Consider the following 23,565-nt stretch of genomic DNA (forward strand, 5'->3'; position numbering starts at 1 on the left):
AGGGATCTGGGTCTGGGCTGAGTGACCCTGTCCCTGGCAGGGATGTTCCTCTTCTGTTCCTGTCCTTGCCACATGTCTGGTACCATATGAGACCTGTAATCACTATCTCAACGGATCCTAACAGGACTGTTTCCATTTTACATTTGAGAAACCAAGGCCTCCAGAGGGAAGCCGACACCCAGGATCTCACAGCTGGTGGGGTCTGTCTCTCTGATGCCAAAGCCTGAGCCTCGCGTGCTGCCCCTGAAAGAACTGAACCCTGAACCAGGCCTCCAGAGGCAATGACGGGCAGCTATGTGGCCAGAGCAAGCTCCCTGCCTAGGGGACTGCTTCAGAAGCATGTGTGGACAGCACCACGGCCAGGGTACCCTGCAGCCACCTCTGCAAGTAGAAGAAGCCTGAGCAATGCCCGGTCACACCACACCACACTGTAGAGAGAAAAAACTAAGAACAGACTAGGACCCAGGCCTCTGACTCCCAGCGCCCTGGAGCTGGGGGCAGGCGAGCAGGCCCTCGACGGTCTCATCAGATATACACAGGGCTGCCAGGTGGCATTCAGAGAGCACGTTTATTTACAAAGCGCTTTACAAACATTACCCCACAGCCCCCTGCGAGGTAGGTCAGTAGTCATAGCTACAGTTTACAGATGGGGAGATCGAGGCACGGAATGGGGGTGTGGCCTGCCCCATTTGAAGTAGACCTTCCCACCCACCCATCAAAAAATAACAAAAGAAACACAAAGCACTGATCCTCCATTCGGTTCTTCAGAACTCGAGGGCATGTGACCAGTCAGCTCTGCTCCAGCACATCCCACCCCGGGTGAGCAGCCTGACCAGGAGCCAAAGGGACCTCAACCCCAGGGACTGTGGGTCAGCCTTGCAGACTGTCACTGGCCAAGCTGAGCATGACCAAGCCACGAAGGCCTGAGGGCTATAGGGAGAGAGGGCTGAGGCGACTTCACTCTGCAGATGTCGGGTCAGGGAGGGAAGGAGCCCACGTGGGGCCGGAAGCTCAGAGCACACGTCAGGAAGCAGCAGCGGAGAGGGGTGGTGAGCGAGATACCCCAGGGCTGCAGGAGGCAGTGGGGTGGAGGAGGGCACGGCAGGTCCCCTGAAGAGGATGGTCAATGTGTCCCACTGGCAAATCAGGGCAGAGCCCTCCGGGGCTGGGCCAGGTGGGCTTCTAGATGTCAAGCCCAGCACACCCTCTTCCTGCGTGCAGAAGGGCTGCTCCAGGAGGAAACTGGCTCGGGACACTCACTCTGCAGGGCCTCCCTCATCTCTGACAAGGGCTCGTACGGAGCCAAAGGCCAGAGCTGGCCGTTCTGAGCCCCAGTCACTGTGCCGGGGCACAGGCCCTTCAGCACAGGCCTGCAGGACCCTCTGGAGTCGGGGCTGGACTGTAGTCTTGCTCAGCTCCACCTTGGCCAGCAGCCTGCCCACAGTGGAAGGGGCCACCAAGATGGCCCAGTGTCCACTCCAGTACTTTCCCTGTGGGGCTATGGCTGAGCAGAGTTGGGGGACAAGTCCTCCTTGCCAGTGGGCCTGGCCCTGAGTGTGCAGTGGGTGCCCCAGGCGAGAGGCCCCGCTATCTTGACTCCAGAGCCTCCAGGTACTCCAGGGCCACATCATAGCAAAAGTGGTACTGATCCTGGGGAGAGGGAGAGAAGGGGTCATGAGCCCCACACTCCCCGTGCTGGGGAGAGGGCAAGCATGAGCCCCGGCCCACCACAGGGGAAGGGGAAAACCGGACAACGTTCTGGCTCCACAAGACCAGAACCAAGGCCCACAGGTGGGGACCAGGTAGGGAAGGATGGGTGCTGCAGAACCTGGCTGGGCACAGACCAGGAAAGAAGAGGCTGGGCATGGGATACGTGGCCCCTCACCATCGTCTCCACCATATTGGGCTTGTAGTTCCGAAGCGTTTTGGCAGCAAAGAAAACGTCCACCAGGCTGTGGCAGCGGATCATCTCCAGGACCGTGGCGCAGGCGCAGAAGGTGCCGCTGCGGCCTCCTCCATTTCTAAAGGAGACACAGGAAAGGTTTGGGGCAGGGCTTTGGGAACCCGAGTGGGTACGTCCCTGGTACCCAAAGGTGGAGGGGAAAGCCAGGCAATGAGAAGGTGGGGCAGGGTCAGAGAGGTCAAAGGTGAGGGGCAGGGGTAGGGTCAGGGAGGGGCCAAAGGGCCCATGGGTTAAGGTGGGGGTGTAAGGAAACAAGCAGGGCGGGGCTCTTGATCCCAGAGGTGAGGGGCGTGGCTGGCGAGCAAAAGAGGGCGGGGCGGGGCGGGGCAGGGCGAGGGAAGGAAGTGCCCACAGGCAGCAGGCCCAGGTTAAAGAGGCGGCTCAGAGGCTGAGTGACATCCAAAACTTTGGGTCATCTCAGAAAACACATCCTTGAGGAGGAACGGACTGCAGCCTCCTTGAGAAAGGAGGCCATACACACTCCAAAGGAATGCCACTGAGACACAAGGGCAGCGACAGAGAAGGGCAGCAGGGCAGCGGACACCGAGAGCAAAATGGAAAATAAACATGGGAAGCCCGTTCAACTGGGCAACGCAGACACGTGGCAGCTTCCTCCAGAGACCCTCCTCCTCCCTCCCAGCAGCGCTCTCTGTTCCTGCGACTGCATGGTGTGGGGTGCCCCCTGGGGCCTCAGCCCCCCTCTCCAGGGGTCCCTCCCACTAGATCTGCAAGCCCTGAGGGTCCAGCCCAGCCTGCCCCAGTTCCCTAGGGTGCCTGGCCCAGAACTGGGAGGGCTCAGGAAATACCAGAAGCAGGAAAAAGCCAGACGCAAAGAAGTGACTACAGGAAGTCATGGTGTGGATTTATGAATGGGGCATGATGAAGGAGGGAAGGAGGGAAGGCAGGAAGGCAGGCAAGCGGAAGGGAAGGGAAGGGAAGGGAAGGAAGAGGGAAGGGAAGGGAAGGGGAAAGGGAGAAGGAAGGGAAGGGAAGGGAGAGGAAGGGAAGGGAAGGAAGAGGAAAGGAGGGAAAAAGAAGGAGGAAAAGTGGAAAAGAGAGAAGGAAGAAAGGAAGGAAGGGAGGGAGGGAGGGAGGCACTGCATGTGTGCCTGCAAAAGCAAAGACTGGAATTCTAGTGGCTTAAAAAAGTATGCTCCGATCTCATGGGGTGAAAATTTCTGACAGAAAAACTTCTGAAAAAAGACTCTCTTTAAGTAAATCGGTGAACTCCAATGTCATGTCATACAGAGGGTACCAAGCAATTGTTCAGGGTCCAGCCCCTGGAAAGTGGGTTCCTCCAGGGGAGGAAGTGCCAGCCTTGGCTGGCTGGGGAGAGTACAGGTCATGCCATCTGGGACCTAGGGGTTCCAGTGCCAGCCTCGAGGCCCCCTTAGCTGGCACCTGTGCCCTTGCTCCTGGCCCCCACCCGACCCCGCGCACGGGCACTCACAGGCAGTGAACAATGGTGCGTCCGTCCCCACTCTCCGCCTGCCACCTGTCCACCTCAGCCAGCAGGTGCAGGAAGGCCTTCCTGGAGTCGGGTGTGTCCCGGTAGGCAGACCAGCGCAGGAACTGGAAGTGCCGCACCAGCAGGTGCCCCTCCTGCAGCTGGGGCGTGGGCAGCCAGTCAGAGGGGCATGAGCACCAGGGTTGCGGGGCCCCTGATGAGTGACCTTAAGATGGCCACTCATGACTGCCCCAGCTACCACCCAGGTTCTCTACCTCGGGCTCCTCGGATCACATACCCGGGAGATATTCTGCACACGGAAAACTCGGGCCACCAAATCTTCATCCGCAGTGCCCGACACGAACTCCACCTCCATGAGGCCATACTGCTGCCGACCGGGCTCTGGCCAGTACTGCAGGCAGGGCTGGGGCACGGGCGTGGAGAGAGGAGAGCTGGCGGAGCCGGGCCAGGACCCTCCCCACAGCCACCGACCCAGGCCCACCCACTCACTCCAGACTCGCCATTCCCCCCTCTCTCCGCCACTCACCCCCTGGCTACAGACCCTTCACAGAGTGGGCAGTGATGCCCATGGCCACCTTTACACACTCAACACACACGTGTGCAAATCACACACCTCCAGGAGGCCACCTTCTTCCAGGAATGGGCCCGGGCCTCCCCACTCACCCCAGAGCCAGTCCCTCAGCCTGCTCTCACTGCCTCTGCCCTCAACTCACAGAGCTGGGGTGTCCTTCATGCCGCAACAGTGCTCAGCACCCCACTTCTGCCCCAGGTCCCCCACAGAGTCAGGGTGCTACCCACCTGCCCCTGCCTGACCACAGACTGGAGGCAAGGGAGACACCTGCCCCCCACACACATGGCCAGGAGCCCAGGAAAGGATCTTCCTTTCTCGGGGCTCCAGTTCTCCGTCTGCAAACCAGGCTAAGTTAACTGACCTCCTTGAAGCTCCTTTTCCTCCTCTATCAAACGGGGCCATTGCAGGACCCGTTCTCATGAGGTTACTGTGAGGACCACGTGACAGGAGCGTGGGGACACTGCACTGTGCTGTGCCTGGCATGTGGCAGGTACTCAGCATGTGACAGGGACAGAGTCTGAGGATACCATCACTTCTGAGGCTGGCCCCCAACCTCATCCCAAATGAAATGCCAAGTTCCATCTGCTTCCCTCTGACCACCAAGAGAGGACGCTGCCTCCTCCTTCTGCCTGGAGTCCCGGCAACTCCTCGCATTTGCTGCTCCCTCATCACGGGTGGCTCCTCCCACCACTTCACCTACTGGACCCTGCCCATCCCCCACATCGTGACCCAGACACTCCCTCTTCCAGGAAGCCCTCCTCCACACGCTGTCCCCAGGCCTGAGTCCCCGAGTCAGCTCCACAACAGCCCTTTCTCCTCTGTGCCGTCATTATCTGTTCCTCGGCCTGCTTCCTCCTGGACCATGACATGGACTCAGAGATGCTGAGTCTTCTGTCTGCCCACTGCTCACTGGAGGGTCTGGCAGGGAGTTGTCCCTGGGAAAAGTTGGCGGAATCATTGCAATCTGATGAGCAGTGAGCAAGGTCTACGAGGTCCCTCTCAGTCCCTGTCCCCCACCTCAGCAAGGGTGGATGTCTACTACACCCAGAACTCTCCAGATCCCTACCCTGGGCCTAGGTCGCTTCTCTGCGGTGCCCTGTCATGTATCCAAGAGCCTGACTCATAACAGCTAGGCAGACAGAGTGGTGCATTCCCGTAATCCCAGCTACTCAGGAGGCTGAGGCAGGAGGATTCCAGGTTGGAGGCTAGCCTGGGCAACTTAGTAAGACCCTGTCTCAAAATAAAAACTAAAAAAAGGCAATGGGTGTAGCTCAGTGTCTGTCTGGCCAACCTCAGAATCAACTGTCAGCTGCATCGTCTCCGTCCCTGCCACATTCAGAGTGTCTACACGGGCAGGCACAGCACAGTGTCCCATAAGAAAAGACCCTGTGATGGTCTCCATTTTACAGGGAAGGAAACTGAGGCTCAGAGGGATTAGATCAACTTCCTGTAGGTCAAACAGTCGAAAATAGGAGGCTTGAATTTTACTCTAGCTCAAAGTCACCGTGTCTGGCAGTTGTGGAGATACTGATAAAGTTCCTGAAAAACTCTGAATGAGGCTGGATGCAGGGCACAGCTCCCAGCTATGTGACCTGGGAGAAACCCCCACCCCAAGGTCACTGTTGATTATAAATAAGACTATAAATAAGACTTTGCACTAATGAGTGCAAAGCAGAGTCCGTGCTCACTACAGGTACTCAATAAAAAGGAGCTATTTGCTCCAGCCTGACACCCCTGTTTTACAGATGAGGAAACGGAGGCTCTGGGACAGAGTATGACTTGTCTGAGGTCACACAACCAACACGTGGTGGAGCTGGGCCCCAACTCTTGACTTTGGGGACCATGCCCTTGAACCCACGGAGGCCTGCCTAGGGGCCCTCACCCAGGCGGAGTTGGACTGGTTCAGCTGGTTAAGCATGACGATGGAGGTGCAGCCGTAGTCGTAGACCAGTCGCCAGAAGTCGGGCGTGGTGCTCTGCAGCGGGTGCAGGGTCACGATGAAGGCCGCGCTCCGCGTGTAGCTCTGCAGGGAAACCAGCGCTCAGCGGGGCAGTCCACTGCCGCTGGCGTGGGCTGAGCTCGCCCACCATGAGCTGGACAGCCGCGCCTGCAGCGGCCACGACGTCAGAGGCTGCCCGGCACAGTGAGACCTGAGCTGGCATGTGGGCCGCGGGCATCTAGTGCCCCAGGCCCCCACGAACTAAAACAGCAAAAGATCCCCAGTGTGGGGCCACATTGCCCCCACCTCAGGGTCTGCACCTGCTGTTTCTGCGGCCTCGCCCAACTTCCCAGAGGTCTGGGTGGCTCTCCTTTTTCTCTTTCTGGTGGTGGTGCTGCTGGGGTTGAACCCAGGGCCTTGTGCACGCGAGGCGGGCACTCTACCAACTGAGCTGTATCCCCAGCCTTCTCCCTCATCTCTTTCTGGTCTTTGCCGAACTCCTCATCTTCAAAGAGGCCCTCCCTTGCCACCTCATCCAAAACAGTCACACACACGCCCCCAAAACCAACATTCAGAACTCCTGCCTGTTGTTCTCTGTAGAAATTTCCAGTGCGCGCCATCCCATCATATATTATTCATTTATTGACTGTCCTGCCCTACCCTCCAAAGGCAAGTTTCAAGAGAACAGTTTCAAACACATTTTGGGGTTCAATAAATATTTCTGAATAAATAAATCTCTAGATCAACTCCATGGTCTGAGACCTCAACCCTGGCCTCAGGCAGTGACAGGCACTGGCTCCGTCTCCCACTCCCAACCTCATCTTGTAGGATGAGCTGGCACCCAACCTTCTCCCCACCAGAGCTCCAGCCTCAAATGTCCCCTGGTGTCCTGCCTCATCCCATCCTGTGCCACATCCCCCTCCCTCTCCTGAGCTCTTCTCCCACAGTCTCCTGTCCCCAGCCCTCCTCCTGACCCAACAGGCTAGCACAAGCTCCTGGGACCTTGGCCCTATCTGGCTTCTTCTGGCCTTGATCCTGTGCAAACCTTCACCTGCCCTCTGCAATCCTGCAATCTTGCCAGGGGCCGGCAGAGAAGTAAGAGCCCCCTCCCCAGAGCACCAGCTACCCCTCCTAGGGCTTCCTGGAAGCTCGCTAAACAGCAGCTCCTCAAAGACAGCCCCAGCTGGACTCCAAAACCAGGCCTGGGTGCCCTCGGGGCTCCTTGAAGACTTGACCACCCCACACAGACCCAGGCTAACCCCCAGACAAGCCCACTGCAACCCAAGAACCAGGCCCTCTGGCTCCTGGGCCAGTCTCTCAGGGCCGGGATCAGGCGTCTGGGGCATCAAGGACCCTACGTGGAGGGAGGGCTGTGTCCGCTGCTTCTCCACCTCAAGGGACCATTCTCAGCCAGGGACAGGGAGCTGCAACATGACCTTTCCAGCTCAGAAACCCAGGACCCTCAGAGAGCCTCCTTTCCAGCCCCCAAATGTGCAGAAGAGGCCAAAGAGGGGATGGGAGAGCGGCCACAGGCTCCTAAGTCCCCATCCAAACCACGCCACCCCTCTACGGCCCCTCAGCAGCCCAGACAGCCCTCACAGGCTGAGTGACAGTGACTGCCACCCCCCGCGACATGGCTCATTTCTCCGGTTGCCAGGTGGTCAGTGGGTGGGGCTTCTCCCCTCCCTTCAGCTCACACAGGGAAGCCCCTGAGCCACAGGGCAGGACCCCCTCATTAGAGAAAGCCCCCGAGTCCTGTACCATCCTGCTGAGGGGCCACCCAATCAAGAGTACACCTCCTCGTCCTGCTGGGGGGCCGCCCTGCTCCCCATCTCCAGGCTCCACGCTGTCCTGGGCGGCCCCCTCGCTCACTCTTCCCTGGGCACCTTTGCTCAGCTCAGCCCCCTCCTCTCGAAAGGCATGAAGTCTCACTGCCCGACCCCCACCAAACACGATGGCCTGTCCCTCATGGGAGCAGTGGCCTGTGGGTGTAGAGCTGCAGCCGAGGGCAAACAGCCTGACCGAGGGGCAAGGGCCCAGCCAGCCCACTTGAACGCAAACGTGAAGCCACGTTCTCCAGTTTAATCTGCAACCTTGACTCCACCGGTCTGCCCCTCCATGGCTCCAGCAGGGGAGAGCATCACGGGTGGAACCCAGACTCCTCCCCACTCGGCTGACAGCGTCCCAGCCCCTGAGCCCCCGCACCCACCTGCTGCTCTGCTGGCAGCACCCAGTGAAGGAGGTGGAGCCCCCTGGGTGGGGGCGGTGGGGCAGGGAAATGGACTTCTAAATGATTCACGAGCCCTCAGACCACGCTGCCAGGTAGGGCCAGGGAGCAAGTCACCCTTGCTGGTGCCAGAAGCAGGTCCAGCTGCACCTTCAGGACAGGCTCTCCTGCCTCCCAACATTGGGTTTCAAGTCCCAACCCCAAACCTTGACGGCCTCCCCAGTCAAAGGCCCCAGTGACTAATCGTACTCCAGGCTTGACCTTGAAAACAGCCCTACCTGAACTTCACAACCCAGAACCCCACACAAGCTGGAAACAACACCTGAAGGGGTCACTGGTTTGCACAGCGTCCAGAGGAGGGTCGGCAGGGCTGCCCGGGAGCTTGCTCCCCACACTAGCAGAGGGTGCCCCCAACCAGAGCCCCCGCTCTGCTCCCCTGACTGTGCCAGCCCCTGCTGGGAGGGAGCTTCCAGAGCCCACCGCACCCCCAGCTCTCACGTCAGTCAGGGCGGCATTGATGTAGTTGTTGGGGTCCCCGTCGGTGGAGATGAGGAAGGGCAGGCAGCGGTCGGGCGGCAGGACGTCCATGCTGCGGTTCTTGTCCCGGTTCCGGGGTAGCAGCGCGATGCTGCACTCCTCCACGTCCAGTGGCGGCGTGACCGAGTTCAGCGTCTACAGAGAGCAGGGTGGGGATGGAGAGCCCCGTCCAGCCCCAGGAGCGACACTGGGCGGGGCTGTTGACCCCATTTGGTGGACGGAGAAACCGAGGTCTAGAGAGAAGGGTCTGGAGTCGAGGCCTGGCCGAGCACGGCCCGCGCTGAGCTCTGGAGTGGCGTCTGCCTCCCTGCCCCCCATAACCACTGTAGCGCTTGGCCTCAGTTTTCCTCAACTGTTAAATTGGAAGATAACATGCCTACTTCATGTGGCTCCTGGGAGGAAAAAGAGAGAACGCCAAGCACAGGGCAGAGCCTGGCTCGGCAGGGCGCAGCGTGCGGCAGCAGCAAGGATCGTTACTGGCATGGCGGCCCTTCCAAGGAGACGGCCCGAAACCTCCCATACGGCAGACCCGGGGGCCAGGCAGGGGGCCGCCGTCCGCCATCCTAACAGAACGTAGGTCCTGTGGACCTGGCTCTAAATAAAGGCAGGGTCTGGCTTCTCCCCACCCCTCTGCCTTCAGGCCTCGTGCATCCAGATCCACGGGTCCTCCGTCTCTTTCTCTTGTTTGGGGCTCCCTCACGGGAACTGACCCTAGCTGGACCCCCGAGCTTGACGCCCTTCTCCAGGAGTCCACGAGGTCACCTGGGTGCTTCTAGAGCATCAGCACCTGGCACGTGAGGTCCCCCTGCACCTTCCAGGATCCCTGGAGAGGGGAGGACACTGGGCTCTCTGCTGCCCAGAGACCAGTGGACTGCTCTGGAGGGAGGCCTGGTCCCCTGTCCGCATGCAGCACAGTGAGGTAGAAGCAGGTGACCACAGCCTGGGCCATCAGTGTGCTCCATCTCTCAGGTCCCCGAGAACGGCTCGGGGATGGAAGCGTGACCGTCAGGTTGAGGGTTTTTACTGGGGCTGATGGGAGCAGCAGGGGCCTTTTGCCGGGTCCCCTGACAAGACCGACATGATCCTGGCACAGCTGAGGGACAGCTGTGTGCCTGAGAATGAAGCCAAGAGCAGGACAGCAGAACCAAGAGTGGACAGAGACCACAGGACGTCAGAGCTGAGCCCCTGGATCCTGCCGCAACTGAACCCGCACCATCCTCAGCGTCTCCAGTTACAGGAGCCGGGCTTTCATCGCAACCAAAAGAATCCTGACGACCACCAAGCTGCGAGGGCAGCGTCAGCCATCTTTCTTCTCTGGGCAATAAAACTGAGGCTTAAAGGAGCACTGTGACTAGTTCAAGGCCGTCCACGGCACCACCTAGACAAGCCGGGATTCGAACCGGGGTTTATCTGCCTGCCGAGGTGAGCTCCTAACCACCCGATGCACCACCCCCGCACTGTCCCAGAGTCCTGGCCAGTAGCCCAACTCCTCCCTCCACCTGTGTCCCCATCTGGTCCCTCTTGCTTGGTCCTCTGTGCCTGTGGTACTGAGAACCTCCCAGCACACACACATACACACACTACACACACACACCACACACCCCACAATATCACACACCACACACACTACACACACACACCACACACCCCACAATATCACACACACCACACACACACACCACATACACACACACACAATCACACACACCACATGCACACACACACCACACGCACACCCCACAATATCACACACCACACACACACACACCACACACACACACCACACACACACACACACACACACAATCACACACATATCACACACACCACACGCACACCCCACAATATCACACACACACCACACACACACGCACACACTCACCCCACCTGGAACTCTTCCCGCAGCTGGGAGGAATTGCTCTGCGGGTCGATGCGGGTCATCTCCCGGTAGGTGGCCTTGAACTCGCTGACAGGGATGGTGGTCTCCCCACACAGGCAGGCCTCCAGGATGGCATCGTGGATGAAGACGTACTGTTCCTGGACAGAGGAAGAGACCCTGAGAGTCGGGCAGAGGCTGGCGCTGGCAGGGTGGGGCCGTGAGCGCAGGGCCGGGGGGCCTCTAAGGGAGCCGCCCAACCTGAGGCCTCCGCGGACCGTGAGCTCCTCGCACGCCGCACCCCTCCACACCCCTGGGCACCCCTCCACACCCCGGGAGATCCTGAGAGGTGAGGACAGCCCAGGGTCACAGATCTGGTGAGGACACAGCCCAGCCATGTCCCTACACCAGCAGCCTTCGCTGTCTGACCCCGCCACACGCAACCCCAGGGGCTGAGTCCTAAGAGGCTGGCGCCCACCTCGCCTCCCGATCCTGGGGAGATTAGAGTCTGAGGACACGTGCCCCTCGCCCTCAGCTCCTCACAAGAGACCCCAGTCCCAGAGGGAGTGGTGGGCACAGGGTGGGGTCCCCGCACCTCGGTCTGAATCATGTTGACGCGCCGGGAGCAGAGGGTCTTCACGCAGTTGTAAATGTCCACGACGCCCTCACACTCCGCCATGTCCAGCATCACATCCAGGACGATGTAACAGCCCGTGCGGCCCGTGCCAGCGCTGGGGGGAGAGAGGCCCCTGGGCACGTCAGAGCCTCCTGGTCCTCGGGAAGGGAGCCCAGGACAAGGCAGAAGACAGGAGACGGGGCTGGGGCACAGAGAGAAAGGACCCAGCAAGGAGGGGCCAGGGAGCAGGCTGCCCGAAGAGTTCTGGTGCCACACGACAGGGGACAGAGCCAGCGAGGGGCTGGGGAAGAGGAGGAGGGAAAGGGGGAGGCAGAAGGCAGAGATGAAGCCAGTCCAACTTAGCAACTAGACAAAGAAGACCTCAGAGCTCCGAGTGCTTTCCTCCTGGCTGCCCCCAAACCTCCTGCACATCCTTCAAAACCCCACAACTCATGCCCACACACACACTCAGCGGGCCCTCCATCGCTTCCAGGCAGACGTCGTGGATCCGAGCTTCTGGAGCAATTGGCCTGGCTTCCATGAAATGCTTCCTGCCACATGGTCATGGCTGGTGGCTGCCCCCCTAACCCTGGGAGCTTGCTGAGAGCTGCCCTGGGTTCCTCACTGACACCCCTGCCCAGTACCGGGCTGAGCGGAACTAAGGGGGAGCACGTGTAGACAAAGAGGACACCAAGATTTCGAATCTGAGAATGATAGCCCCAAAGTGTCAGTGAAGACACACGGCAGGTCCCTAGGCCTCCCCTGATTTCAGCCCCGCCCCTCTGGAAAGCTCCTCAGCCGAAGGTTCACACAGCCGGCACTTCTACTCCTGTTTCTCGACCCAAAGACATGCCCTTGGTGGCAAAACTGGAACCATCCCAAAGGCCCAGCAAGAGCAGAATGGACAGACAGGCTGTCGCTGATTCACCCAGGAGACAATGACATGATCTAGAGGAACCTTCCAACATGGGATCCGAGGAAGAAGTCAGCACAGAGCCCCTGCCCCAGGACCCCAGATATGCCAAGTTCAAACACATGCAAGACCATGGTTGAGAAGTCAGGGTAGAGACGGCTCTGGGAGGGGGGCACATCCTGGGTTAAGGGGCCTCTGGGTTCTGTCGACGTTCTGTTTCCTGATCTGAGTAGAGCTCCCGGCGTGTTCAGTTTGTGAAAATCCACGACGTTACGTGCACACTTAATGATCTGTGATTTAAGTACGCTTTACGTGTCTATCAAAAAAGTCTAGCTCGTAAAGATGGCACTTCAAGAGATATAAAGAAATCTACGAAGCTGGCTTGGAGGGGGCAGGGCAGGGACAGGAGAGAGTCTGCCACAACATTGGGGAAGCTGACAAAAATCCAAGTAGAGGAGCCAGGACAAGCTGGAGAGGCCATATAGAGGCCCAGGAGACCCGCGGAAGCCAAGAGCCAGAGGTTAAGCTCTCCAGGGGGAGAGAGGCAGGAGAAGTGGAGCGAAGGAGGACTCAGAGCAGAGACAGGAAGGACGGTTGGGGTCACAGGAACCAACCCAGGCAATACCAGGAAGGACAGAGGCGGGGGAAGGACAAGGGACACGCAAGGCCCACTGGGCGAGGGGAAGCTGGGGCGAAGTCCTCTCAGTCCCTGCAAACCCAGAACGCCAGGTGGACAAGAGCAGGGTGGACTGGATCACGCTGGGTGCCCTGCCAACCCTGCGGCCTCAGGGTTCAGGACCTCCTGGGCATCACACAGGTCTTGGGGCACATGTGGATGCCCACCTCAGAGTCAAAGCTCAAAGACCAAGGGGCTTGGGCGTCATTCTCTTCTGCCCCACCCCACGCAGGCTGAGCCAGGCCCAGTCCCTCTTAGGGGCCCTGAACCTGCCCACCCCAGCTCAGCACCCAGCCCCTCTTCTTGGGATCCCGGCCCTCCCACCTGCAGTGGATGACGATGGGCCCAGCATCCGGAGGGGTGGAGGCCTTCACACGGCGGATGAAGGCCAGCAGCCCGGTGGCATGGTAGGGGACACCGTGCTCCGGCCACGCTGTGAAGTGGAACTGGCGGACCTCATGCCGGGCAGAGTAGCCTCTCTGTGGAGACAACAGAAGCGACTGTCACAGTGGCTGGCAGCCTCTGGGAGGCACTGCCGGAGCATCTCCCGGTGTTCACTGCGAGGTCTGTTACTGGAGAGGAAGGGATTCGTGTCCACGGTACCCCCGAGGGGACCAAGACCCAAAGAGCAGAAACCGCCTTCCTGAGGATGGGCAAACAGACATCACGCAGGACTCGGACAGAGGCCTGCCTGATGCTTACACCCCTGCCGTCAACACACCGACTCTGCCCCGGGCCTGCCGTGCGAGCCTAGGAGATCATTTTGACTCTCGGGTCTTCATTCAAGGGGGAAACTGTCCCTCCTCTGACAATTTCACAGGGCAGACAAATGGGACCGTGCGTGGACAGGGCTCTCTGGCCAGTCGCTGACATAACAACCCAAGCCTCACTTTCCTTACCTGCAAAATTGGGTTAATGGTAAGCGCCTCCCCCACAGGGCTTCCCAGGGCGATGACACATGGCCGCCCGGGCACGGTGCCCCAGAGTAGGAGACAACACCTGGCAGCCAGCGCCATCCTCGTCATCATCTCAAACTCCTCTCGGAGCCACCAGCAGAGACAGCTGCCTTCTCATCCTCCCACGATGCTCCCAGGCACCAGGCGCTGCCCCCTGCGCCCCTCCCGCTCCCTGGGGAGGGGGACATGCGGGGACACTCACCCGCTCCAGGGCAAAGGTGCGCACCACGTACTCGGCCAGCGTCTCCGTCTTCAGCAGCGTGATCTTGATGTCCCCGTACATGTCTGAGTCTTCCGGCCAGTACCGTGAGCACTTCACCTGCAGCCCCACAGGCCGGGACTCAGCGGGCCCCGCCACCTGGGGCCCACCCGCCCAGCTCACCCCCGGCCCCGCTTACCCTGCCCACCTCCACCAGCTTGGTGATCATGACGATGCTCGCGCAGTGCTCCTGCCACACCATGCGCCAGAAGTCGTAGATCATCTCGGGCTTTGGCCCTGGAGGCGCAGGAGGTGCCTGTCCCTGAGCCAGGGTCTGCGGCTGCCCAGCACTGCCGCCCCAGGCCAGGAGGCTCTCGGGGCCCCAGCGAGGGCTTCACGCTCACCCACATACACCCGCCAACCGCCACTCATGCCTGGAGGGCCCCGGGTGGGCAGCATCAGGGAGGGCCTGGCTGGAGAGCCCAGGCATGCCAAGTGGGACCCAGTCAGCAGAGCTGGAGGGCAGCTTTGGTCCATGGGGCAAGTCGCCGCGAAGGATGGACACATAGACAGAGGGAGAAGACAGCCAGATGGGACCCAGGGCCACTATGCCGATGCACAACTCCCACCCACCAGGACTGGGCCTGGCCGGCCCTTTCATGGAGACAGACAGAGGGACCAGAACTATAGAGGGACTGACCGCATCAGGAGACACAAACACAGAGAGAGGACAAAAGCTGGCAGCCAGAAGCTAACAGGCCAAGGCGAAGAGAGTGGGGATCGGACACAGAGACAGACACGTGGGGAAGCAGACCGGGAGCCAGGCCCCCGGGGAAGGCAGGCAGGCAGGCATTCCCACGCCCAGAGGCGCCATGGGCGGGGGCCAGGTACCTTGGGCGGCTATGAAGTGGTTTGACCTGTGGTAACCCTGCAACAGAAGAGGGTGCGGTGAGACCCTGCGAGCAGCCCTCGCGCTCAGCCTCCTCTCCCCTCCCCCACGAGGGGACTGACCGCACTCACGGCCAGGCCCTACTGAACAGGGTGACCTCAGCCTCCTGTCCCCAAGGAAGAAAGGGAGAACTGGGACACCAGCCTCTTGCTTTGTGACCCCAGGAAGGACATGACTCCCTTGGGGGACTGGAGGGTCCCCGTTCACAAGGTGGGGCTGATTAGCTGTTTATCATGAGGCTGCTACTGGGAGAAACGCTCAGGATGACCCTGGCCTGTTCCCAGAGCCCTACTCAACCCCAGGCCCCAGAGCTCTTCCAACCCGTCATGGCAACTCAGGAGAGACGGTCCACAGCCACGAGGCCCCACCACCACCTGCCACCCAGCTCAGGGGCCTAAGGCTCCAGGCTGGGCGGCAAATGGCCCTGAGAGAGTATGCTCAAATCTGTAAAGGCAATTACCGTGGCGGCAAGGACCTTCCTGAGACCCTGTTACAGCCACATACTGTGCTAAGCACTTCACCCACATCACCCTGAGAAAAGAGAAGTCAGGAGCTGGCGCATCCTCCATCCCCAGAGCCCTAGGCTGAGGAGAGGCCCCAGGGCCATAGCCCGAGGTTCCCGACAGGCCCTCGTCTTGCTGGGACAGAGAGCCCATGAGACACCCAGGGCACCAATGCAGGCAGCGCAGAAAGGGGAGGAGCAGAGAAAACTGGCAAGCCCGGCCCCTACCCCAAGGCCGCCCCCCCACCCCAGGCAGCTCCCTGCAACTCTTCTGGCCCCCTGGACTTCCCAGGCCCAAGGAGCCCCTGAGCCAGACTGCCTGGGTTCAAATCTCAGCTCCACCTCTCACTAGCTGCGTGCACTGAACCAACAGCCCTCCAGGGCCCCTCTGTGCCTCCATGTCCACACCCATAGAGAGGAACGGCCACAACTCTCCCTCCCAGGGCTGTCGTGAGGAGTAAAGTAAGGATGTCGAGTGTCTGGCACTATGTCAAGCACAAAGTCCACACTTAAAAGTTGCTACTGTTGCTACTACTGCTGTGGTAAAGGTCCAGCAGTGTCCCTGAAGATCCAAATAGCGTCAACATCAAGAATGCTAGGGTGGGAGGTGATTAACTGTAGGGCTGAGAATCCACGTCTTGGCGTCTAATAGACCCGGTCGCTGTTGCAGCTCTGCCAGCAGCAGCTGTGTGACTCTGAGCCCCACGAGAGGCCTCTCCCTGGAGACCTTGGTGAAAGGCAGGCTGGGATGCAGAGGTCCGGGCTGGGGCCTGGGACTGTGTGCTGCCCACCAGGCCTGGGCGCTGCCGACACTGCAGGGCTCTAACGCCCCGAGTAGCAGCCGCTCTTGACCTTCCTGAGCCACTGTTCTCCTCTGCAACAGGAGGACCACAGCAGGACACAGGCTCAGATTCGGTTGTGACCTCCTGTGACAAGGACCAAAACACAAAGCGACTAGTCCTGGAAAGGACCACTCAGCCCCACCACGGCAGCCTCTCCAGGTCTAGCCTAATTCCCTCCTGCTGCCGCTGTTTCTGCAACAGGCCACAGTGGGCAACGGAGGTGGAGGAGGAGCAGCCTCATCCCACTAAAATCAGGTTAACCTAAGAAGCCCTGAGGGCAGGCACCTCATCCGATTCAGCCACCTCTGTATACTGGTGGCACCACAGGGCCCAGGACGGTGCCAGCACTCAAGCCCTGGTGGGCAGATGATGGAGGAACGGAACTTAATTAAAACTGACCAACTGGGCTGGGGATGTGGCTTGGGGTACAGCACTTGCCAGGCACAGGTATGCACGAGGCCCTGGGTTTTATCCCAACACTGCTTAAAAGAAAATAATTTTTAAAAACTGATCAATTTGACCAATAAGCAGCTGGTCTAAAATTCAGCTCTATCACAATTGTTCTGCTCCATCCCCAGTCCTTCTCTCTTGTTGTTTGGAGGTATTACTTTGAAGAAAATATGGTCCAGGGGTCCATTCTGTCACACTTTGAAGGAAGTGAGCAGAGAACCTCCATATCTGCATATTAAATTCTTAAATACATACGTGTATTACTGCGTTGTTATAGGACAGAGAGGACACAATTGCAAGTTTAAACTTATCAGATTTTAAAGGAAGCTGAGTAGACCACCTCACACAAACCCACCTTAGAGACCAGCATTAGAGAGCACCCGCCTCATGCTCCCGGAAGATGGGCAGGGCCCAGGAGCCTCTCCGAGGCACACGCCTGAACCCTCACTGGAGTCTGAGTGGGACTTGTCTGCATTATAGGCAAGAATCCCTGGCATCCAGATGCTTCCCAAAGAACAAGAACCGCAGTGTGGTCGGGCGTGGTGGTACATGGCTGTAATCCCAGAGACTCTCGGGAGGCTGGGGCAGGAGGATCTCAAGGTCAAAGCCAGCCTCAGCAACTCAGTGCAAGGTCCTAAGCAACTCAGTGAGACCCTGCTTCAAAAAAATAAAACGGGCTGGGGATGTGGCTCAGTGGTTCAACACCCCTGGGTTCAAAAAGAAAAAATGAACCACAGTGTAATTTGAGGGTCAAGGGCTAAGGCTGGTTTGTGGCATTGAGCAAGTAACTTTTCTCATCTGTCAAATGCTCAGTAAATGTGGTCCCCACCTCAGAGTGTGGTAAAGGTGAAATATGCATCTGAAGTGCCTGGCACACAGCAGGTGCCCCTTCAGTGACACAATTGTAAACTGGCTTTACAAGATGTACTAAGCCAGGTCTTCTGAGGGTCTGAGAAGGGACGGAACGGGTATGCACTCCACCACCGTGCTCCACCCCAGCTGCTGCATTTTGTGAGCCTAATCACTCTTCCAAGGAGAACTTCACAAACTAGCTCTGCGACTGCCCTTGAAATAAGGGGTACATCTGGGATAATCGATCATCTCTGCCAAATGTGACTGTGGGGACCTTTCATTTGCTACGTCAGTCTCTCCATATTGTCTGAAAGTCTGATAACATGCAGAATGTTAGCACTGATTTTTAAAAAGCAAGAAATATGCTTTTTATAGGAAAATGGAGATAGAAGAGGTACCCACAAAGTAGCAAAGAATCCTAATCATTAAATATAATGAAAATTATATATATGTATATATAAAAAATAAAATCAGAGGCTCACTAGATGAATTGGGGTTTTGTTTTAATTCTTCAAAGGTCAAAAGATGGTACAATTTTTTTTCCAATGAATACCCAAACCACTCCCCTAAGAAAACATTCAAACTGGGTTACATTGAGGGTGAATTGGTTGGAGCTGAGTTCTAAGCAAATTGATCATGACAGGGTTTGAACACTTGGGAATCTGGTTTTAGAGGGACTGAACAGGGACTGTCTGAAGACCCTGACCCCTAAGTAGCAGGGACAGGACCACCCAGGATAGTTTGCCCCAGACATCCCCCTCTCTCAAGGGTCCTGTAGAAGGTACCACCAGCAAGGTTCATTGGAAATGAGGGGCAGGGTGGGGAACAAAGGTGACAGACAGCGGTGGCCAGTGCAGAATAGGCCAGGTGAAGCACCCACACTGCGGCCTATCTCAAGGTGGGGAGGAGGGGAGGGAGCTGCTTACACAGGGCTACTGTGGTTATCTGCAGCCCTGGGCTACCCCTGGCGGGGCCGCTGAGGCTGCTGACGTGGATACTGGTGCTGGGCACACAAGGAGAGGGGAAGGAGGGGAGAGAGAGAGCCAGAGACAAAGTCTGAGCTACAGCCAGTCAGACAGACAGGAGGAGAAGCAGGAGGAGGGGAGAGATACTTACTTCTCGGTTTATCCGAATCTTAATGATTCCAGTGAGGAAACAGTACAAAGCAAAAGAGACAGATGTTAGGCCAGAGGCAGATAAGATGGGCCCGGCACAGTAGTGGCCAGAAAGGTCTACATGAGCAGGAGAGGTAGAACAGAGATGGTGGGCCAGGCTGGGCCCGAGAGGTGGGGTGGCATGTCCCTGTCAGGGCCCGGGAGAAGTCAGCTGGAACCCTGACATGGCCGCCCTGTTTTCAAAGCTGCCCATGTCTGCCAGGTCAGGCCCAACACTTACCCCAGCCAAGGGACAGGCTAGGAGATGGGGGAGAAGGCAAGGGATTGTGGGAATCAAAGGGTGGCCCGCCTGACCCCAGGAGGAAGAGAGAAGAGGGAGAGGAGAGACGGTGTCCGGAGTCCTGACCACCTCAGCTCCCACTATGCTGTCCCTGCCTGGAATTCCGCTCTAGCCACCCAGAGGAGCGCGATCCCTGCTTCCTCCACGTTGCCTGCCGTTGGGAAAGTCCTTCCTCTCTTCTGGCCTGCACTCTTCCATCCAATCCAAAATTATTTTACTTGTCTACAAGTTTATTGATCTCCCCAGTGTTCAAGGAAAACAGGGACCACGCCTGTCTTGTTCACATCTGTGCCCCCGGTGCCCAGGTACTCAAAATATATTTTGTATACTTTCCTAAATGAATAAATAATGCTCTCCCAAATTTGGTTTACTGCGGGGTGTGGGGGAGCCTGATTAGAGTCCCTGGGCCTCCCCCATTACCTCCCTCAGTCATACCCACAGAGCAAACTCATCGCTTCTTGACACCCAAGCCCAGGCCTCCTGGCTGCCTGCCCTGTCTCTGGATCTTCCCTCTAATTCAGCCAGTTCCAATGACTGCAGTAGATGTTATGAGAGCCTAACGGCTGGCAGATACAGAGAGGCTGAGGTCTGAGTTCCTTCTTCAGCGTTCACTAGCTGTGTGACCTAGGACTGGCAGTTTCACCCCTCTGAATCTCAGTTTGGTCACCTGTAAGGGAGGTCACGTGCTAACTACCTTGTAGTGTGATTGCAGGGGTTATATAAAATGTAATATCGGATATAAAGTGCTTAGCACAGTGCTTGGCACATAGTACATGCTCAACAAACATGCATTACTGTTCTCTCTTTTTTTTTGGTGTGTGATGCTGGGTGGGACCCAGAGGCCTTGCACACGCTAGACAAGCACTCCACCACCAAGCTACCACTCCTAGCCTACACTACCGTTCTTAAAATATCACTTTGATTCTACTCAAAACACTTTTCACAACTTCCTGGCGCCCCTAACAAAAAGTCCCACTCCTCAGCCTGCCACTGAAGCCTCCATTCCAGACCCCACTTACCTCCTCAGCCTCTCTACCTCATGAGAAGCCCCCCCCCCCCAGCTCTTGGGCCCTCAGTGAGAAGGGACCCTTCCCCCTCACACCCAGGTCTCGCTGTCTGCCATCTCTCAGGCCACCTCCAGCCCACCGGGAGCCATCCTGCAGGCTGGGGCCCTCTGTCCTCCCCCTCCTCTGAGCTCCCAAGCACCGGGCACTGGAGACAGGGGTGCTCAGAACTCAGCCCTCTGAAAGCCCCTGACAGGTTTCTGTCCTGCCTGGTCAGTCAGCCAGAAGTGGTCAGGGTCAGGTCAGGAGCAAGGACAGGGGCAAGGCACTCACGTCAACGTAGTTGGCATTAATGTAGTCGGCATTGGGGTCTCCCAGCATCGGGTGGAGCTTCACGCGGTGCCGGTCATCTGTAAACACAGAGCAGGTGGACGGGGCTGTGCCTGGAGCCCAGAGCTGCGGCAGGTGGGGACTGCCTGTGGGCAGCCAGGTCATCTAGGAGCTCAGGGCTGACTGGTAGGTGCTGGGCTTTGGGGGTAGGGGACACAGGCCAGGCCAGGGGTTAGAGCGGGGCTGTGGTGTAGAGTCAGAGAAGCCCCAGGGGTATCCTGCTCAAGCTTGAGCAGCGGTCTTAATCTCCCAAGCCTCAGTGTCCCTTACCTGCAAAATGAGGACTGTACTGAGATAACGGGCATAGTGCTCAGCACTATACCCAGGCCCTCGGTACCCAGAGGCCAAGACCGCGGACGCCTCCAGGCGTGCCCGAGCTCCCTCTGGCCACGCCCCCTGGCTCCCTCTGACCACGCCCCTGGCTCCCTCTGGCCACGCCCCCGGCGCCCTCCCACCCGGGCCCTCCAGGACTCACAGGCAGGCACAGGCTCCGGCCGGACTCCCTTTAGCTTGTCTTTCTTTTTGGTGGCATCCCAGCCTTCAAAGAAGCTCTGCCAAAAGGGAAAACAGTCACCAGTGGGAGTGCAGGACCCCCCCAAGCCTCTCAGGACCCCTGATCCTCAACAGGATGATGTGGGCCGGACGGGGTGGGGCCCTGATAAGAACCAAGCTCAGAGCTGAACTTGGGGCGGGAGATAAAGTCACCTCCTATCCTTTCATCAGCGAGGGATGAGGTTCAAAACCAAGGAGTGTGGGAGGAAGGGACAGGAGAAAAGAGGGGGAAAGAGCCAGAGTTCAGACACTGTAGAATGCAGGTCAGGTTTAGAACGAGAGCCAAATCCAGCTTTCAGAGGGGAGAAGGCAAAGGTGAAGGACAGGGTAAGGATGGTGTCATCCAGATGGAAGCAGGCTGGGATCCAAGTCAGTGCAAACGGATCGCGGGATGACAGTCCCTCAGGCTGGAGCTAGTGATGGTGGCCTGGTTCAAATCCAGGGCAGGGTAAGGATCACAGTTAGGACCAAGAGGGAGTTGAGATTTAAAGCCAGATTTCAAATCAGGATGCAGAGGACAGTGAGGAACCAGGTCAGTGTGAGATCAGGATGAGGGTCAAGGTCAAAAGGGTTAGATTGATTTGGAGACGGTCAGAGTAGGAGTCCAACCAGGGCTGGACTGAGGACTGCCTGAGTCAGGGTCCACAGTGAGGACAGGCGAGGGCCGTGCACGCACCTCATACTCCTGCTTGAAGCCGTAGCCCTCGGCCGTCTTCATTTGGTTGATGTGCTGCAGGAGGTCAGCCACACGCACCGCAGGGTGCAGCTGCCCCGTGTGGTACGGGGAGCCCTTCCGGCCACATGGACGCCGCGGTGAGCCCCCCAGGAGGCTGCTGGCCTCAGTGACCCCGATGCTGCGCTGGTCTCCTGCACTCAGAGGAGGGAGGGGGTTCCTGAGATGCACAGGCCCCAGCCTCGGAGCCCCAGCTGGACTCAGGGGCAGGGAATATGGCCAACGTGTAGGACCCACGCCTGGATTGTTCCCTGGAGCCAAGAGGCCTAGCTAGGCCCATCCTGTGTGACCCTGGACAAGTCCCCTCCCCTCTGCATCTCAGATTTCCCAGTGAGGGAACAAGTAGGTCACATCAGGTGTCCCCTGCCACTCCATGTTCCCACATTCTCACCCCACAAGGCTTCCCCATGCGGCCTGCAGGGGGAGCGCTCAGCAGAGCGGCTGACAGCTGCCCTCTTCCTCCCTCTCTACCAGGGAACAATCTGGAACACTGGCACTCCCAGCAATCACCCCCATTCACAGATAAGCAAATCAGAATTAGCTGCCTCTGCCTCCTCCGCAGATGATCGCGAGGCACCTGAATAGACCATTTCTCCTGCGCAAGCGTTTCCATTGTGGGCCTGTGTGGTGTCCAGTCAGGAGGTCAGGGCCCCACATGCCCCAGTGCCCCTCCCCCAGGCCATCTCCTCCTGGTTCTTTGGGTTAGCATCTCCAAGGACATCCCACCCTGGTTCAGGAGGTCAGGATCTGCAACCTGCTGTCCCTCCCGCCTGGGCACACTGCCTGAGCACTCACCTCCCTCCTGTCCCTCCCCTCCTGTCCAGGTGAGGCTCCAGGGCCCACTGAGCCCTGCCCTTGCGCTCCTCACAGCCGTTTCCCATTTCCCAGCTCGGAGCCAGGAAGGGCCATGGGAGACTCTGGAGGGACTGACTGCCCCTCTTGGCCTCCAAAGCCTCTCCTCTCCTCCCTCCTTCCTCCTTTCCTCCTCTCACCTCCTCCTCTCCTTCCCCAAACCCCATCCAAAACAGGGAGACAGCCCTCTCTGCTTGAGTCCCCCTTCCTGTGCCAAGCATGGTTTGAAAGTGGCCTCCAGGCAGAAAGTTCATGTCCTGGGGCTCCCCTTACTTGTCTCTCTCCTCTCAAGAATCAGTCCTGGGCTGCCTCAAGTTCAGGGTTTGGAAACAACTGTTTCCTATACTTATCTGAATTTCTGATTGCTTACAGCTGGAAGGCAGGTCAAGCACCAGCTATACCATCCAGGCCGGATGCCCCTTACTGCTCATTTTATCGATGGGGAAGCTGAGATCCCCAGAGAAGAGACTGGCCTCAGGCCCTAGTTGCCAAGATGTATTCCAGAAAATACTACATATGCAAGATGAGTAAGTAGTGTTCTATTAAAAAGAAGATGAGAAGGAGGGCGAGGAGGGGTTCTGTGTTTTAAATCAGTCTGTGTGATTCTGGTAAAAGCGAAAATAAATCGGTTTCCCCCGTAAGACCTCTCAGGGCTTTCATGTTTGTGTGCATTTTAAATCTCCGAGAGATGAATGGAAACAGCAGCATTTTTCACAAACATCTTTCACCACGCAGGTCTCTTTTTGTTTGCTTCATGAAACACCCTCAGGGAAACAGTGTAATGTGGAGATTGAGAGACAGGCTCTGGAGTCAGATCTCAGATCAAATCCCAGCTCTGCCTATGACCTTGGGGACCGTTAGTTAATCTCTCTAAACTTCTGTTTTCATGTGCCAGATGAAGATAAAAAATGCTACTCCCCAAGATACGATGATGCAATTATTAAATACGATGACTTGCGTCAGGCATCCAGCCTGGCACCTGGCACATGACGGGCACCTGCACATGGTGGCAGTTGGCATTATTGGTCATTTCCAGGAAAGGG

At 58.0% G+C, this 23,565-nt stretch overlaps 1 protein-coding gene across 4 annotated transcripts in view; it reads right to left on the reverse strand.

Annotated features, from left to right (window-relative positions):
* Positions 1-555: 555 nt before the first annotated feature.
* Positions 556-23,565, reverse strand: part of Ptpru (protein tyrosine phosphatase receptor type U) — a 71,977-nt gene continuing 48,967 nt past the window's right edge. For 2 of the 4 annotated variants that reach the window (XM_047551217.1, XM_047551197.1), the window contains 15 exons: positions 21,614-21,804; positions 20,861-20,936; positions 20,329-20,405; positions 14,833-14,869; positions 14,150-14,238; positions 13,945-14,061; positions 13,111-13,265; positions 11,177-11,312; positions 10,593-10,742; positions 8,667-8,840; positions 5,885-6,025; positions 3,709-3,834; positions 3,414-3,571; positions 1,886-2,021; positions 556-1,650 (listed from right to left, as the gene is read on the reverse strand). In XM_047551217.1, coding sequence (XP_047407173.1) covers positions 1,588-1,650; positions 1,886-2,021; positions 3,414-3,571; positions 3,709-3,834; positions 5,885-6,025; positions 8,667-8,840; positions 10,593-10,742; positions 11,177-11,312; positions 13,111-13,265; positions 13,945-14,061; positions 14,150-14,238; positions 14,833-14,869; positions 20,329-20,405; positions 20,861-20,936; positions 21,614-21,804 — 1,826 coding nt within the window. In that variant the 3' untranslated portion in view covers positions 556-1,587. Of the gene's footprint in view, positions 1,651-1,885; positions 2,022-3,413; positions 3,572-3,708; positions 3,835-5,884; positions 6,026-8,666; positions 8,841-10,592; positions 10,743-11,176; positions 11,313-13,110; positions 13,266-13,944; positions 14,062-14,140; positions 14,239-14,832; positions 14,870-20,328; positions 20,406-20,860; positions 20,937-21,613; positions 21,805-23,565 lie in introns of all 4 variants that reach the window. The other 2 variants (XM_047551206.1, XM_047551189.1) reach the window with 1 other exon arrangement.

The sequence above is a fragment of the Sciurus carolinensis genome, chromosome 1 (genome assembly GCF_902686445.1).
Source record: "Sciurus carolinensis chromosome 1, mSciCar1.2, whole genome shotgun sequence".
Classification (NCBI taxonomy): Eukaryota; Metazoa; Chordata; class Mammalia; order Rodentia; family Sciuridae; genus Sciurus; species Sciurus carolinensis.